Source organism: Microtus oregoni, unplaced genomic scaffold, assembly GCF_018167655.1.
Source record: "Microtus oregoni isolate MIOR12 unplaced genomic scaffold, Mior012 000009F_ref0000495, whole genome shotgun sequence".
In the NCBI taxonomy this organism is placed as follows: Eukaryota; Metazoa; Chordata; class Mammalia; order Rodentia; family Cricetidae; genus Microtus; species Microtus oregoni.
The window spans coordinates 15,708,781-15,727,194 of NW_024543068.1; the positions used below are offsets into that span (position 1 = coordinate 15,708,781).

Here is an 18,414-nt window from a genome sequence, read left to right on the forward strand (position 1 = left end):
GACCTCCATACTGTCTGCCCTGCTGGGCCTCACTGTCTTTCTTCTGTCTGTACTTCTAAAGCCTAGGGCCTAAGAAAGTTTGCCACAGCTTTAGCATGTGCCAGGCCCGGACTGTTTATATTTTTACTGTAGTATTTGCTTAAAAATGAGTGTGTGTGTGTGTGTGTGTGTATCTGTGTATGCGTGTGTCTGTATGTGTGTGTGTGTCTGCGTGTATCTGTGTCTGTGTGGTCCATCTGCCAGTTTTGGAGAGACTTATCTCATTCAACCTTTGTTATTCACAGTGACACCAGGTGAAAGCAGTAAAACCTGGGGCCGGAGCTCAGTTGTCCCAAAAGAGGAAGGGGAGGAGGAGGACAAGAGGCTCCCAAAGAAGAAGGGCCGGACATGGGGACCAGGAACACTTGGGCAGAAAGAGCTCACCTCAGGAGATGAAGGGTAAGAGCCGGCTGATGTGAAATTCTCTCTCCCTGAAAGACTGTCACAACAGTTTAAAATGTGATAGGAAACACTTTCGTTTCTCTTGTGTATATTTTAATATGTTCTGGGAAAATACAGGGGTTTTTTTGGTTTGTTTGTTTGTTTATTTATTTATTTATTTATGGTAGGCTAGCCCCAGCTGTCCTCAAGCTCTCTATCTTCCTACCTTCCTGAGTGCTGGAATTACAAATATGCGTTACCACAAAGCTCTTCCTGACCTTTCTAGAGTTTTCCAGCCTCCTGGGTCCTGGGTTCCCTCTTGGCGCAGGAATTGTCAAGCTCTTTCCACAAAAGGCCAGATAACATTTTAGGCTCTTGGGTCTGCATAGTGACAGAGACATCTAAAAACTGCCCTAGACTTTGGGCAGCACATAAATGAATGAGAACAATCAGACGTTACAAAGACAAGCGGCAGACAGGATTGGACTCAGTCTGCTGGTCTGCTGCCCCCTGCAGGTGTTCTCAAAGCAGCAACTATCCCAGATAGGAAGGAAATGTAGGATGTTGGCCTAAGTGGTCTGCTCACGCCTGAATCTTCACCCTTAAGACATCTGTTGAGCGGAAAGGGAGGAAGAGCAGGGTTAGCAGGGCTTTCTCCTGTTAACCTGTTAGTGGAGGTGGGCACCGTTAATCGGCCCTGACTGTGGGGCCACTTGAAGTAATAGGGGCGGCGGGGCTGCGTCCCCGGCACCCGGCCACCCTCACGGCTAGCTTATGCCCCGAAATAATTACACGGACACTGTATTCTTTTAATCACTGCTTGGCCCATTCTCTTCTAGGCTAATTCTCACATTAATTTAGCCCATTTCTAATCATCTGTGTATGGCACCCCAAGGTGCGCTTACCGGGAAGATTCTAGCCTAGTCCATCCTGGGTCGGAGCTTCATCCTGGGAGCTGGGCATGGCGTCTCTCTGAGGCGTCTGCTCCCTAGAGGAGAGCTGTCGAGACTGAGCTCACTTCCTCTTCCTCCCAGCGTTCTGTTGTGTTTACTCCTCCCACCTATCTCCTAACCAATAAAATGGGCCAGGGCAGTGCCTTTATTAGCCAATGACCTTCCTCCATCATTTCCCCTTTTTTCGGTTTAAACAAAAAAAAAAAAAAAAGCTTTAACTTTAACATAGCAAAATTACATATAACAAAACAGTTATCAAGTAAAAGTTACAATAATCTTTATCATAACTAAGGAAAACTATAACTATAACTAACTATTCTTAACTCCATCAAAGACTCCAGAAAGATATAATATTACCTAAGTAAACAAGAACTAAGAAACTTCAAACTCTAGAAATGACAAAGACATCTCGCTGCCTGGACAGTCACCCAAAGTTCCTCTGTACCGTTGGGGCATCCATCTTCAGCCTTCAGGTCCATAGTTTTTAGCAGACATTTCATTTCCACAAAGCAGGAAAATTCAAAGTCAGTTCAGTCACTATCTGTTGTGTCCTGCAGAATGTCTCGCAGACTCTTTCATGAATCAGGAACCCCGAAAGATCATCTCACCTTAGGCAAGTTCAGTAGCCCTCTCTCTGCGGGTTCTCTGTGTCCAGTTTATGCAATAGTCCAGGCAAGAGCAGTTTCTTGCCCAAATGGCTATCAAACTCCATAAGGTGCCTCTTCGATGCTCATCTTCCTCTTGAAGTACATTGGTGCTGCCAGGAGCAGAGTGTCTCATTGTCATGAAAAGTCCTAAGTTATTAAAACATTAAATGTCCTATTCTGTAATCTTTGAAAGACATGAAGAATGTCTATCTAAAATATATCTCTATATATCTAGAAAATCTAACTAACATGACTACAAGCTTTACTATTATCGATGATTCTCCATTAACAACCTATATTTCTTAATTATACAGTACATATTTAAATGAACTACACAATCACAATACCTTAATCAAAATCAGAAACACTTATATATATAACAAAATTGACCTTAAATCTCTATCAATAAAGCAAAATCTATACTAATGCAAATTATTCATATCTATATCATATCCCCCTTTAAATGTAAAAGAACGTTTATAAACCATATTTGGGAATATGGGCGCAGTTTTTTCTCTCCAAACTGCTTCCTGCTGAATGGGGGCGTCGTTAATTAGGTCTTTCATGGTATAACCTGTGTGCTAGTTTCATCTCAGTTGGCAGTTGAGCAAAGCAATTTTCTGAAGGTGTTCACACCAACCCTTCAGGAGGGCGTGGTCCATCATACCAAATCGGAATAGAAGAAATGAACAGCGTCTCATCCTCTGTGAAAACAAAATAAGAAACTCCTTTCCAAAGTATCATGTCCTTAGATCCAAATTTCAAATTCAAGGCATCAAAATATCTATGTTGGATTAGTTCAGCAGCATTTATAAATAAATATCTTTTAGCAGCTGTTGCTCCTTCCTCAGCATTTAAATAATTTAAAGAGAGCATAATAGCATACAGTATCAAAATTCTCTGTGTATTTTCCATCTTTGTTTTATTTTAACCTCTATTTTGTTTATTTTTACTTTTAACTCTTTGCTTTTTGAGATAGGTTCTCTGTATCTTTGACCTGAAGTAACTCTGTAGACCAGGCTGTCTTTGAACTCTCAGAGATCCGCCTGTGTTTGCCTCCCAGGCATTCGGGATTAAAGGTGTACACTACTACACACCTTGAACTCACAGAGATCTGTTTGTCTCTGCCTTCTAGGCACTGGGATTAAAGGTGTGTGTTACCACACACAACAACTCTCTTCCTTTTTTTGTTTTTTACTTTAAGAACTTCAACTTTTAGTCTGCATATATTTTTAACACACTGTAAACCATTTAAAAATTTTCTTTGTCTTTGAATCTCTCTTTACTGTATATCTCTCTTTTTCTGACCACATGAGTCTTTAAATTACTGAGCAATATGGGTAGGATTAAAGGCGTGGCTTTGCCAGCTAGATCCAGTCCATTCCTTAGCTTTCCAGCCTCATGGCTGAGGTACTGGCTGTAGCCATGTTTACTGCAACAACTCTATGGCATTTCAAGGTCCCTGCCAGCAAGTGAGCTACAGCAGACAACACTCAAGTCCTCTCTCGGTAGCCGGCCCTCCTGCCTCAAACAGTCAGAGTTTGCCCTGGCAGGATGGCCCAGAAAGCCGGCATTTTTAAACGGCGCAGCTGTTTTCCTGCTATGGCTGAAAACCGAAAAGCATGAGTTCAGCTTTTCGTCAACACCATTTAAGTGTTTCGTGGCAGGACCTCTTAATGAGCTGCAGGGTTTTGCAGCTAAAGCTGAGTCAGGAAGCCTCTCTTAGATGAGGCGCTTGCTTGCCTCTAGCAAGCAGAGTAGACCCGAGAACACAGGATAGGTGGGAGGACCTCCCGCAACAGCCACTGACCTTCTTTCGTACCTTACCCATAACCACATGTGTCAGCACCCTGCCAGGCAAAGGGTCTTGGTGTCTTAACTGCGCTGTGTCCTCACTTGTAGGCTTGAGGCCAGGGTGCAGATTCTCTGCATCAGTTTCCCACAGGCCAGGGAGACTTCTGGCCATGAGACTCAGCCCCAAAACTAACCGTGGGAGCTCATGTTTTCTCACCTACAGTGTGGCGTGGATGTTAGGGTTCTTTGTGAAGTGCATCACTTTAGCTGGCCCATGGTGAATGTACCGAGTTGTCAGTCGGGATGACGGTTCTCTGCCTTTCATGCCATCTACTCAGTACCCACAGTGTGGACATCATAGTTTGGACTTCTTTTAGAATACCCCTGGCTATTCTGTCTGTCACGGCAGTAGTCCTGTCAGCTTTCGGTGACCTCCCATTAGCCACTGGGTGGAGCCTCTAAACCTGTCAAACTGACTTTGGTAATCATTTGAATACTAACATTTCACGTTCAAACTCTTCCTGTGTCTGAGCTCGAGGGGAAAAAAATAACAATTTGATTTATAAAGAACTAGCTCTGTCAAGTAAGGCTTTGAAACCACCACGGAGTTCCTTTGAATAGAAGAGGGACACTTGTGGGGCAAGCCATCTGTGTGTGCCGTGTGTGAATGCAGAACTTAAGGCCAGCAAATCTACAGAACTCAGGAGAGCAGAGGAGGGGCAAGAACCTTGCAGTCTGTCCTTTATGGCTTGGTTCAGAGAAACTCAGTCACCCTGAATCATTTGCTATTTCTGACATTAGTATAATTCTCAGGTTAACCATACCAGCTATGGATTCTGGTAATTGATTTTTTTCAACTAATTTTTTTCACTGAACATACAAAGTGATGGATTTTTGTAGCATTTTCATATAGATAGATCATTATAGTTTTTCTTACTCCCTCACCACTTTCCCCCTTTCCCCTTCCCACTCGACCCTTTCTTACAAGATCCTTCCTCTTATCAGATAGGATTCTAGTGAATTTTTTGGTTCTGTTTCATGTAAAGTTTTTGTTGTTATTTTGGTTTTTGGTTTGGTTTGGTTTTTGTTTGGTTTTTGTCTTAATAGTAGATCAGTCTTCTTTTTTACACTACTAAATGCTAACTTTTCACTTTTCTTTCTCCTTATGTAGATTTGTCCTTGCAGACTTTTGAGACAATTAGGGAGCATGTGCTTTGATTTTTCATTATTCTCACTTCTTATTGAAGAAACGAAAGTGTTTTCTAGCACACTTGAGTCCAGATGTCTTTGATATCAGAAATGTTAGTGATTTCTCCTTAATAGTATTTCTAACTTTAGTGCCTGATGACTGAAGAAAATTTATAATGACAAACCTTGAGTTCAGAAAAGAAGATTCCTGTCTCCCCTTTTATCCAACAGTGTATATCTGTAGGAAAATAGTTCACTGTAGGCAGCTGGGGTATTTATGATTCACAGCCCCTAGCAGTTGCCCTCTGACCATCGGGGGCCTTTGTCCCTTACATTGGAAGGGCATGGGCCTGAAACAGCTCCAATATGGCACTCTTTTCCTGGGGTGGGTTTGCTGATTGGACAGGCCACCTAACTGGTCCAGCCTGGGCAGTCTGAGGATGGGAGAGGGTGAGCTGACGGTCTGCACTGCCTATTGCTGATTGTCTTTATTCATTGAAGATCTCCTCAGAGACGGGAAAAAACTAATGGCTTAAGTACCCCGTCAGAGTCTGCACATTTCCACTTGGGGTGAGTCTGTTCTTGTTAGCAGCTGCCCTTCCCTTCATTTGTTCATTTCTCATCACTGCAAGGGAGGAGCTGATTATGTTCTTAAGAGCGGTACCTTTGTGCACTTTGGGACAGTCCCTCTGTTGACCCACCCCAGTTGCTGTTTCTAGAGAAGGCCACTTGGCTATATATCCTTGAATACTGGCTTTTATTTGCTAATCTGGGCTTCTTTGGGCCCCAATTACTAGAGGAAATGTTATAACCGTGCAGATAGGAGTCCCAAACAGTGGATTTAGCAGCTTGTTTCTCTCCAGCCCTGTGTTCTATTTGAAACCAGCCACGTCTGGGCTGTGTCTTATTTGACCTCACCTTTCTGACAGCACTTAAAATAGAGTTCTGAGACTGGGGCAGAAGGGATCCTTCTCCCTCCCTTTGGTGGCTTGGGACTCTGAGAGACAGGCTTCAGGGGACGGGTAGGGTCCCCAGTGATTGACATGCTAGGCTTTCAATGCCACCATAGCATTCAAGAGTCCTCAGTGCTTCCTTTTGTTGCCCTCTAGGGCAAAGACCAGTGCTTCCAGACCTCAGATCCCTCTTTGTAAGGGAGCTGATGGGGATCCATTCTGTTTCTGGAGGTTTACCAGGCTTGCCCAGTGGCTGACGGCAGGGTTTCTTTGTCTCCATGCCCAGACAAATGGCTGGCTTGAATGCCACATAGTGTCCTCCCTGTGTAGTTCTGTCCCAAGTCACTGGGTTGGTGCCACTTTTTTGCTTGATTTTTTTTTTTTCCTTTTGAAGAGTGAATGGCTTTGGAAGCTTAAGCATGTGAGATAGAAGCGTGGAAGGAGAACCTGAGAAACATTATGAGTGGAGTGGCCCGGGGCCATTTCTGCTGGTTCATCTGCCCCATGCTTGCCTTGCACTGCAGGTGTTTGCATTGAAATACTTGTAATGTTATGAGTGTATTGTGTTCAGAGCCTAGGGGTTGAATGCTTTTCCCTTAAGAATGGCTCATACAAGATCTTCCACAAGCTCAGTCCTTAACTCTGCTTGCCCGCCTGCTCACTCGATCTTTCAATGGCTCCACAGCATGTGAGGACTGCACTAAACCACCTCTTTTCATCTCCTAGAGCATGCGCACTTGTTTGTGAAATAGGTGGGCTCGGGACGAGTTGTCTGGTCCCCATGGCTTTTCAGTGTGATTAAGTAGACAGACATTTCCCAAATGCCCATGGAGGCTAGAGTAAGAGAAATAGCCAGTGTTGACATGTCTCCTCCTCATCCCTCCAGCCTCAAGTCCCTGGTAGATGGATACAAACAGTGGTCATCCAGTGCCCCCAACTTGGGGAAGGGCCCAAGGAATAGCCCTGCTCTACCTGGGTTCACCAGTCTTATGGAAATAGGTAAGTGTTTTGTTTTGTTTTGTTTTTTTCCGTTTTCTTAGAGAATTCATGGCCAGACTTCCAGGATTGTTTAAGCATTCCTAGTATTATGTGTAGGGTTTGTCTTATTTTTGTTCCTTTCCTCTGATCTCTGTCGCTTCCATTTTACTAGCTCTTCCTAAACCAGTTCCCTTGTATTATAGCCATGGAACCTATCTTTGGCTTCCTGCCCCAAGAGTTCAGCAGTCATTTCTCCAGGGCAGTGTGCAAGGTTGAGGACTTGAACCAGACATTTCCCTTTTCCAAGCCTCTCCAGTGTGGCTCTCTGGCTATGAATGGTGGCTGAGTTCTCTAGAAGCTCCTCCAGTTTTCTTTTCTCTGTAGATTTCCAAGTCATAATAGGCCCATCTGTTGAAGAGATTGCCCTTCACCCATGTAGAGGATTCTGACTTCTTGTGCAGACCAACTTTAAGACATGTTGCTAAGCATTGTGCTAGAAATTCAAAGCCCTTCCAGTTTTATGATACAAAAAATATTAGAAATGTTTCTTTTTATCTAGTGTTCTGGGAATGCATACTGCATGTTCTTGTAAGAGTACCCATGGGGCTAAAGGTATGTGAGATTGTCTCTGGCATTACATCCGCACTCAAAGGAGGAGTCCCTATGAAGGAGGCCGCAAATTAGCAGATCTGCTTTTCTGCAAATAGGGAAATGGGCTCTGGAATGCAGATGAGTTTCCCATGCTGGTCTCAGTTGAGTGGCAGAAAACAGGTCCCGTTGGCTCCATGCTCAGTTTCTGGCAGAGTCAGGAAAGCCAGAGCTGGGAGAAGGATCAGACTCTTCATTCTGTATTTCTCTGCTGTTCCTCTTGTTTTCAGAGGATGAAGATGGTGAAGGCCCAGGAAATGGAGAGAGTCATCTCCAGCATTCGCCCAACCAGTCCTACCTCTGTATCCCATTTCCTCGTGGAGAGGATGGGGATGGTCCTTCCAGTGATGGAGTTCATGAGGAGCTCACCCCAGTCAACTCAGCCACCAGTACCCCTCAGCTGACGCCAACCAACAGCCTCAAACGCAGTGGGACCCACCACCGGCGCTGTGAGGTGGCTCTGCTTGGCTGTGGAGCTGTTCTGGCAGCCACAGGCCTAGGGTTTGACTTGTTGGAAGCTGGCAAGTGCCAATTGCTTCCCCCAGAGGAGCCTGAGCCACCAGCCCGAGAAGAGAAGAAAAAGCGCGAGGGTCTTTTCCAAAGGGCCAGCCGCCCTCGTCGGAGTACCAGCCCCCCTTCCAGAAAGCTCTTCAAGAAGGAGGAGCCCATGATGTTGCTAGGAGACCCGTCCGCCTCCTTGACACTGCTCTCTCTTTCCTCCATCTCCGAATGCAACTCTACCCGCTCCTTGCTGCGCTCTGACAGTGATGAGATCGTTGTGTATGAAATGCCAGTCAGTCCAGTTGAAGCTCCACCCCTCACCTCGTGCACCCACAACCCTCTCGTTAATGTCCGAGTGGAGCGCTTCAAGCGAGACCCTAATCAGTCCCTGACTCCCACCCATGTCACCCTCACAGCCCCTACACAGTCAAGTGGTCACAGGCGGACTCCTTCTGATGGGGCGCTTAAGCCAACAGGAGCCCCCCCAGCACTAGCGAGCCGGAGCCCCTCCAGCAATGGAATGAGCCCCAGTCCTGGGACAGGTGAGTTCTGGCCACTTCCTCTTTTCTCTTTGCTTCTTCTGCGGCTCCTCAGGGAGTAAAGATGTTTGTAGGTGACTCATTTCCTCTTTCTACTTCTGGATTTGGATAACCCCAAAGAAATTTGAATTTCTTCTCTTGTTCAACCATGCAAGAGATATGACCTGGGATTGGCAGGGTGTCCAGAGCTGGCTGACTTCTCTCTGCCCTGCACCATGGGCATCTTCTCCTGATCTTGAAAGGAGACAGGCTGGTTGTAGAAAGAGCCAGACGCGGGCCCGAGGCATGCTGAGAATCCACTCTGGCACAGGGCAGTGATTCCATCATCCGGGGACAGCAGGCAAGCTTATTGTTCCCGGAAGATTCTCAGCTACAAGGAAGGGATCTTTGCCACACCTAGGAAGGGTGTTTTCTGCTACATACTTGGGCCTGTGCCATTACAGCATTAGTTCAGACACACACCTAAGGTCAGCTGCCACCCACCCATTATGTTCTCCATTGCCAATCCTTGAGTCACGCCTGCCCCTTCAGGCCTGGAGACATGTCCAGTGGGTGGCTGTCCATGCGCACACGCTTGCCTTGCATCTGACCCCTGAGACTCCAATGAATTCGTACTTTCAATCTAGGACTTTGCTGTCCCCGTCCCTTGCTCCCTTAAAGACCCAAGTCTGGCTAAGAAGCAGCCCCTCGTCTAGTCAGAGAAGCAGACATGGTCACTTCCTTTTGGTGAGACTTGAGTGTGCACGACAGTCGTTACCCCGCTGTGTGTCTGACTCTTGCTCCTTAGGTCTGTTGTACCTGGGTGTGTGACCCCTTTAGAAATAAGGACAGCATAAATCACCTTTATGTTTTTTGCTAACTCTTTCCCTGCCATGTGATCATTACATACATGACCGACAGGCATTCTCTTAAATAGGGGCCCCCAAACTATTTTGGAAAAGGACCAGATGGTAAATATTTTGGATTTTGTGGATTTGGATAAGTTTCTTTTTTTTTTTTTTTTTGGTTTTTCGAGACAGGGTTTCTCTGTGGCTTTGGAGCCTGTCCTGGAACTAGCTCTGTAGACCAGGCTGGGCTCGAACTCACAGAGATCCGCCTGCCTCTGCCTCCCGAGTGCTGGGATTAAAGGCATGCGCCACCACCGCCCGGCTTGGATAAGTTTCTTAAAAAGTTAAGTAGTTTAAAAAAAAAAACAAAACCTACTCAGCCATACTACTGTAAATGGAAAGCAGCTAGAGTACATCGAAAATATGTCCCAGTAAAACTTTATTCACAAACACAGGGGACCATCTTAAGAGTCCTTCCCAGCATCTGTCTTAAATTAGTTCATTATACATGTGACACCCTATTTGTTACTATTACTAGACCCAAGACAAGGTGGTTTCTAGTTCACTGCCAGATCCCTAGCCCCTCGCAGCACACTGCATGACACACAGTAGGTGTTCTTTAAACATTTAATTCCTTTGACCCACATGCCTAGGCATATGGGGGAGGTGCACATCTTGCCTGGAAATACAATACCATCATCTGATGTCTTTCCCCGTTGTCTCCCTGACCAGGAATGTTGAAAACTCCCAGTCCCAGCCGAGACCCAGGTGAATTCCCCCGTCTCCCTGACCCCAATGTGGTCTTCCCCCCAACTCCAAGGCGCTGGAACACACAAGGGGACTCCACCTTAGAGAGACCCAAGACCTTGGAGTTTCTGCCTCGGCCACGTCCTTCTGCCAACCGGCAGCGGCTGGACCCTTGGTGGTTTGTGTCCCCCAGCCATGCCCGCAGCGCCTCCCCAGCCAACAGCTCCAGCACGGAGACACCCAGCAACCTGGACTCCTGCTTTGCCAGCAGCAGCAGCACCGTAGAAGAGCGGCCTGGACTCCCAGCTCTGCTCCCTCTACAAGCAGGGCCACTGCCCCCCGCTGAGCGGACGCTTCTGGACCTGGATGCAGAGGGGCAGAGCCAGGATAGCACGGTGCCCCTGTGCAGAGCAGAACTGAACACGCATGGGCCTTCCCCCTATGAGATCCAGCAGGAGTTCTGGTCTTAGTGTCAGAAGGGTCAGGGTGGGCAAGGGGGACGCCGGAGGAGATGGAGGGAGCTGGCTGGCACAGCCCTGTCTCGGTTAGGCCCCCTGGGATCCAGACCTCCTCCTTGCACTGAGAATGCACTTTGAAGATGGAAGGGATGGAGACAGGGCCAGCCACTGCAGAGGGTCTCCTGCCCTGCAGGATCTTTTCCCCACGTTCACTGGAGGGGCTGTGTCAGCTCTGGCTGTGTAGGAGAGGGAGGGCTTGTCCCCACCCTCCAGTCTTCCTCATCTTTAGGGTGACACTGCAGTCATCAGCCAAATCTGTCCACTGCCTCTTCTCCTCAGCCAGAGGTGTCCTGGGGTCCCTTTGTCAGCCATGAGTTCTACTGTCCACACACTGGTACTGATGCACTATGATTGGTTCATTTGGCTTGTCTTCCGCTCTTCCCATGACTCGGTGTCTCCTTTGGTATCGATGAGTGTCTTGTGTCCTAAGTCCTTTTGTGCCAGCTGACGGGGACAGGTTGGCCTTATGAGGGCCAGAGGGCTTGACAGACCTGGAACTGCCTACCTGTGCAAATCTCTGAGAGCTGAGAGTGCAGGGTAGGAGGATCGAGGAGGCAGTCAGGGGAAGCGGTCAGGGTGGGTGGAAAGGTGCTCGAATCCTTGGTTTGGGTTGGGTTTGGGTTTTAGAAACAAAGGCAGAAATCAACACTTATTGAATGGCTCTGTCTACCCCCTGGGTTCAGGCCATGGCTACACCAGGTTTGAATCTAAGCATGTTCATCTCAGAAACAGCTCTTTGGGAGACACACTCACTGATGCTAGGTCTGAGGTCAGACACAGTGCCTACATGTACCTGTCTAGTTGAGACTCTGTTCTTTCCTCTAGTTCCGGAATCAGTGGCCTTTAGGTCATAAGTGATTCACAGACACAGCTGAAGTGTGTCAGGAAAACATATGGGGGTGGGTCCTGGACCTTGGGATGTGGAACTGTGGGGATTTCTTCATTGGACTTGTGCATTTTGTGATGCCCTTGAAGTTAACGGGATCCCTTAGTAATAACCTTTGGGTGTTTGGAGGCAGTAGCATGATACAGTTCTTCAGGCCCTCAGTGGTCCATTGGTGGGCACCTGATTGAGGCCACCTTTGTCTCAGCACAGACAGCCCTTGTGTGTGCTGGGCCTGCACTGTGAGCTAGACAGCAGAGACCAGCCGGATGAGGCTAGTGCTGACTTGTTTAGTATTTGTTTCTTGAACTTGAATACTAAGCTTCATCTAAAGATTTCTCACGTATTTCCTTCACTGTCCACTTCCTCTGAGCCCCCTGTGTTGTATGTGCACTGTGGCACTTAGGTGACAGTAACAGCCAGTCCCCAGTGGTGTTGGAGTCTGTCTTTGCTGCCTAGATGCCCAGAAGGACTAGGTGCACATGGAACAGATTTTATCACTGCTCTTCTCTGTAACTGATAGAAATCCTGCCCTGGGGAGCACCTAAGAGAGGACATTGGTTTCCACAAGTTCTTTATGAGCCCTTTTCCCTTTGGCCTGACCCTGCAGCCCCCTAGTCTCCGACAAGGAAGCGGTGCTGGTGGTGTCGGCCAGTGTTTTGCTGACTATCTCCTCTTTCCTCTTGGTTCCGTGAAATGAGAATGTAAGCAATTCCCCTTACCCCTGTGCTCTGACTCCTCAGCTAGGAGAGGAGAGCGTGTGAACCCTCTCAGTAGTGCCACCCAACCCGGTGATGATGCTTCGTTCTTGAGGACTAGATAGTCTGTTGTGTGCCCTTCCCTGGATCTTTCAAGACTCCTATTCTTAAGCTACAAATACATCTACCCATCTTGGATGCACTAAGGCTTTGACACAGACTGCAGCCGACTCCAGCCCAGGCTCCAGCCTCAGGCAGGGTTTTTTTTTTCCTGTCCATGTTTGATTGTGGCCAGCTTTCTGGGAAAGACATAGTGTTACAGATGCAGTGTACACTGCATGACACTGACCTGCCATTGAGTGGCAGGTGGACTCTGGTTCTTACTTGTCCACCCAGCATTCGGACAGAAGAAGGCCTTACTAAAGAAATGATTGTACCTGAGAGAAGAGAAGGCGGGGTTGGGAGTATGCATTAAGATGTGTGCGTGGTGAGGGTGATTTCCTCTTCAGCTCCGTGCGAGCCTAGAGATGGGATGCACGTTAAGGAAGTCACAGTTTATGTGACTTAGGTTCCCTCCATCTGTGGTCATGGTTAGGAACAGGCCTGGTAGCTGTGAATAAACCCACTTGAGTGACATTAGCCAGCTTCTCCCTTTTCTTTCACCACCCTTTCCTCAAAGACTTGCCTTCTACTTAGAGCAGAATCGTTATCTTGGGGCTGCTAACAGCATCAGGGACTGTGTCTCCTCCTCAGGTCTTCACTTCCCAGAGCTTACCCTTGGGGAATCTGTATGGCTAAGAACTGAGTAGATGCCTGCGTTACCCTTACAGCTATTTCTAGGAAGCGTAGTGGATGCTCCTGACATCCTGTGATTGGGTAGGCATCGTAGTAACAATAGCCTGCCTTTGGACAGCTCAGAACAGGGCTAGCTTTTTCTTCTGACATTTACAGAATGACATCGTTTTCCTTCACATTCGATACATTTGTCTCAAAAACACAGACAGACAGACTCTGAATGATTGAGTCTGGCCCCCAGGCTCTGAGACAGCATAAGTTGGCCCTACTCCCCTGTTCTGCTTTTCTTGCATGACTTCAGTCCAGTGTCTTGACCCCTGTCAGGTTTCCTTGTAAAACCCTTCACCACATCCTTCCCTTGTGAGGGTGTGATATGCTGTGGCTCCCTGCCAGCAGCTTCTTCCCTTGCCAGCTGAACGCTGAAGCCAGCAGTGTGGTTCTCACCACCTTCGCCTCAGGGCGTCTTCCCTTAGCTTTAGCCTTTGGCTTCTGGAAGAGGAGTGATTTGGGGTTGGCTTAACACAGCATATGCTCTTCCCCCAGATTATGTAGCCCAGGTGACAATAGCATCATTTATTTTCCAATTCCCTTCTCTTAACCTGGTCATCTGGGTGTCCTTACCGTTTGTGTTTTATTGAGGAGATGGGAGCTTGGTGGCAGCTTGCTGTCTCTGCTTTTTTAGGCTCATCCCTAGGGTCAGATTTGATAAGAATCTGAAATCAAACCAGATCTGGAAGAATCTTTGGGAAAGTGGCTCCTAGTCCATGGGACATCATGTGCCAAAGTATGATGCTCCTCACAAAGCCCCTTGACCTTCAGGCTGTTGCTCAGGGACACAGACATTGCCCGCTGTGTAGACTTGCCCCTTTCTTAGTTGTAGACACTAATTGCCCCATGAGAAGGGCCATTCTTTTTTCGTTTTTTTCTTTTGTTTTTATTTTTGTTTGAGACAGGGTTTCTCTGTAGCTTTGTAGACTGTCCCGGAACTCACTCTGTAGACCAGATTGGCCTTGGACTCACAGAGATCCACCTGTCTCTGCCTCCTGAGTACTGGGATTAAAGACGTGTGCCATTACTGCCCGGTTGAGAAGGGTCATTCTTCATGAAATTCATCTCTTCTGTTCTTCTTTCCTCTGCTACACACCACCCCCATAGCTGGGCCTCCCATATGCTAGGCAAAGACCAACCAATATCAAGCTTCCTTTTAGCAGAGAAAAGAACAGTGGGCTCTGAAGCCTGGGTGGCTGTGGGTGGACACCTAGGGTGTAAGTGTCCATCTGTGGATATGGATGCAGAACCCTGACCATTTGATCATGTGTTTATTTGATCATGTACCTTTGGATTGGTTTGGGGGAATGGTACAGTGTGACGGTTCAGAAGCACCCATCTCATTGCCTTTAGAAGACCTGGGAAGAGAGGCAGGTCCTACTTGTTGGTGAAGTACTGGACTTTGTCTTAAGGACTTGTCCAGACTGGATTCAGGTAAGAGTGGCCCTCAGGGAGTTGTGGGTGGCAAGAACCTGGCGGCTTAAGCTGTCCATTTTTAAGTTGCAAATTTGCCAGTATCTGGCCCTCAGAAGCCCTCCTGTGAGCTGCCGGTGATGCTCACTATCGTATTAAAAACCCTTCTAACTGTAAAACCTAGGTCCAGCTAGTGATGCATCCTTGGAAACCCAGCTACTTGAGGCCGAGGCAGGACACTTGCTTCAGCCTCGGGTGTGATGCCAGCCTGGGGCAGCACAGCAAGAGCCTGTCTCTTCGGTGTGTGGTGTCAGAGCTCCAAGTCCAGCGTAGATAGCTCCATCATGCAAGATTGCTTTCCTTGGTGGAGAAAAGTGTGAATGGACATATGATTGGAGGTCAAAGGCCAACACTGGCCATATGGCTCAATCATGTATCACTTGTCATTGTCCTCAACTTGACCTGAGAATGACCTTCTTGTCAAGATACAGCTGTTGTTGGAAACATTTCCCGATGGCAATACAATATTTTCCTAGTTCACAAATTATAATAAAATCTGCACATAAAAGGGGAAATGCCCTTCTCCTTGGACTCTTCCTGGCATTGCTGCATGGAGGTTCAGCATCTCTGGTACTGAGTTGGAGGGCAGGAACCAGGAGCTGGAATCTTGTTTGATTGAGGCTAATTAATATGGGTCTAACTAGTCTAACCCAGACCCGGGTTCCTGCTTGGCTCTGCAGACCAGGTGAGTTTCTTTTACTTTTCATTGCCTTCTCTGGCCGTTTCTACCCTGGCCTCCTTAAGCTCCTGGGAAGCCATAGACCGCCTTGTTAGGATACTGGATTCTCTTGAGCTTTGCCCTGGGACTGACTGCTCCTTCTTGATTTCTTACTGCCTTGGTCCCTGCGTTCCCTTGAGTCTTGTGTTGGAAAGAGAAGATCCTGGGGGTTGAATGAAGCTGTCTAAGTGGGAGCTCCACACTGCTCCAGTTTCCTTGCCCCTGAATTCCCTTCTGATTGCTCTTACATTTGATTGTCAGGTATGGACATGACAGCTAGGTGGTGTCTCCGGGTGGGAAATACCAATACAAATGGAGCGTTCAGAGACCAGCCTTTCCTCTGGGACAGGACAGGTGGAAACCCTGAGATGTGAAGACCCCATGGGAGAGGTACGGTGTGCTTTGTAGTTGCTTGAGACCAGGCAGGTTTCAAAAGTTCTGCGTTACCCTCATTCCTGAACCCCTTCACACCTTGCCACCTGCACAGGCAGCCTTTAGGCTGAGCACTGGTCTCATCATGGATGCTTTTTTATTAGTTTTGGCATTTTAGAAAATTCAGTTACATTGAAGTATGGTTTAGCCTTTGATTATTTTTTTTTTAATTTTATTTTTTTAACATGCCCTTGGGGTTTGTATCCAATACAAGTGTCTCACTCGCCTCCACCTGGGATGGGCCCTGCCTGCCTCTCCTGGATCTCCAGATCGGACTGTGGCATTTGACATAGGCTTTATGTTTATTCTCATTGCTAATCCACACAGCACGTTCTGAGTGCAGTCCGCCACCCCCAGGAGCACTTACTTGCATTCAAATACAAGAGTGAAGCCTTCAGTTCTCAACATTGGCACTGTAGCTGGGGGTCTTTTCCTTCCTTCATGTTCTCTGGCTGTCTTTCAGGCCACTTTCTGGGTGTCTGTGTATTCCAGGAGAGGGAAAGTGGTCATAGAGAAGCCTGTGAATCTTTAACTTCAGCGTCTCTGGGAATTCTAGAAGTGAATAGACCTCATTCATCCAAGATCTCAGAAGCGAGTGAATGGGCGCTTTTCTGTCGTCATTGTCCCTCCCCACCCCATGTTAATCTCTATCCCTACCCAGCCAGCCTTCTAAATAATACCTTCACAGCCCCACCAGTGCCGGGTTCACGTCGTCATTTCACTCTACCTCCACTGAAGGCCATGTCTGCCATGGCTTTTATTTTTTTATTATTAGTATTATTATTATTACTTCGGACAGGGTCTCATGTAGCCCAGACAGGCTTCAAACTTGCTGCATAGCCCGAGATGACCTTGTACTTCTGATCCTTCTGCTTCCACTTCCCAACAGCAGATAGGACAGGCGTATGCCTTTGTTTTCTTCTTTACTGTCAGAGACATGGATTTATCCTGGCCAGATCTGGAATTAAATGGCAAATCTTAAGAAAGCACTAAATCTTCCACGCAGGAGGCTCTGGACACAGGCACAGACGTTTGTGTCTTCTTGCAGTGTGCCCCACAGTTGGATGTGTGAACAGACACGGGCTGTTCATCCTGGAGTCACAGAGCTGGGGAGCAAGTTGCTGATCTGCTCTGTTTAAGACATGATTCTAGCCTGTGGGCACATTTCTAGACCAGTGTTGAAAAGCCTTGAGGTGAAATTCGCCCAGCTTGGACCCGTGTAGCTTCTGAAATCACCTTCTTCCTAAGGAATTGTGTCCCCTGGCTGACCTGTGATCTCCCCAGAGCTCAGCAAACTTCATTTTTTGCTGATGGTGGCTCTTTCTTCCTTCTCCTTTCTCTCAGTTCTGCGGGGATTCTGAGCTCACTGGGATGTCTAGCTCGCCTCCCTCCCAGCACCACCTAAGGCTCGGTTTTTCTTTCCTGATTCCTGTTCATCGCTTCCCTGATGTCATTGCAACTCCACTTTCCTTTGTTCCCAGAGCCTGCTCCAGCTCCTGTCCTCTAGGGAAGTGCTGCTGCCGCCCCTTTGTCACCTTGAGCCTTGCTATCCAGAGAGGTGAACTCACTGATGTTCTGTTCCCCCTGCCCCCCATTCTCCTTTGTCCACAGCCACAACTCCACACACAGAGGTCTGAGACTCTGTCCAAAGTCTCCGGGGAGGCATTGGTTGGGTCCTGGTTTTCTGAAAAAGCTTTCTCAGGGCTTTCTCCCCTTAGGGCCCTTGAGTCTAGAAAGGAAAGTGAAAGTTCTGTTTGTTTTGTCCTCCAGTATCTTAACTACAAGTCTCCTGTGTCTGTTTTCCCCATCTCTATGTACCCAGAGTCCCTCCTTGAGCCCCCATTTCCTTTGGAATTTAAATTATTGTGTGTTGCCAGAAATATTTAAAGATGGAAATATCCTGAAGGAAGCTTATTATCAGGTTCTTTCCTTTGGCTTTTTCTTTTCATTTCTTTCGAGGTACTGTACATTGCTGACGAGGGATGCCAAGCAGGCTTGGTTTTGTGGCCAAGCCTCCCCCTGTATCACAGTGTGATGCTGATCTTGGCCTGGTCCAACACCAGGGCTCTCAGAGACTTGAATAAAACTGTCATAGTGGTTACTCCTGGTTTGCTGGTCCTGTGTAACTTGTTGTAACCCACTCTCTTTAATTAAACCACATGTCTAAGTAACCAGGCTGTTCCCAGGGAAGTGTTACCCATAAGAAAAGAGTATGGAGAGAAGGAAGATGCTGTAGAAAAAAGGCGCAGGTGAGAGGCCTCAGTGGGTCCTTGAGACTCCAGACTGACCACAGGAGCCTAAAAGAGGGATGCTGATGGATGGTAGGGTCGGGCAGAGGCTGCGGAGCTCACATTGCAGGGGAACAGAAAAGCCTCCATCTGCTCCTTCTATCAGGGGTTCTGGGGAAGCAAACGTAGGTCATCAGGGTTGGCAGCAAGTGCCCTTATTATCTGAGCCATCTTGCCAGTCCAAAGAAGTCTGTTTAATAAAATATAGTGGGATGATGGGATGCTGTGGGGGTACTATGGACCAGATGGAACCTGAACTTGGGCCTCACAGACGGTTTCATAGAGATGTCCTTAAGAGTCCTGAAGGATGGAAGAGAAGCTGACAAAATATCTCAGTTGGTGCCTTGCAAGCGTTAGACCTTAGTT

At 47.4% G+C, this 18,414-nt stretch overlaps 1 protein-coding gene across 2 annotated transcripts in view; it reads left to right on the forward strand.

Moving 5' to 3' along the window:
- Map3k9 (mitogen-activated protein kinase kinase kinase 9) overlaps positions 1 to 17,869 on the forward strand; it is a 77,067-nt gene extending 59,198 nt beyond the window's left edge. The window contains exons 8-12 of one of the 2 annotated variants that reach the window (XM_041658792.1): positions 285 to 438; positions 5,504 to 5,572; positions 6,842 to 6,954; positions 7,812 to 8,624; positions 10,181 to 17,869. In XM_041658792.1, coding sequence (XP_041514726.1) covers positions 285 to 438; positions 5,504 to 5,572; positions 6,842 to 6,954; positions 7,812 to 8,624; positions 10,181 to 10,665 — 1,634 coding nt within the window. In that variant the 3' untranslated portion in view covers positions 10,666 to 17,869. The remainder of the gene's footprint in view (positions 1 to 284; positions 439 to 5,503; positions 5,573 to 6,841; positions 6,955 to 7,811; positions 8,625 to 10,180) is intronic. The other variant, XM_041658793.1, reaches the window with a different exon arrangement.
- The last annotated feature ends 545 nt before the right edge of the window (positions 17,870 to 18,414 follow it).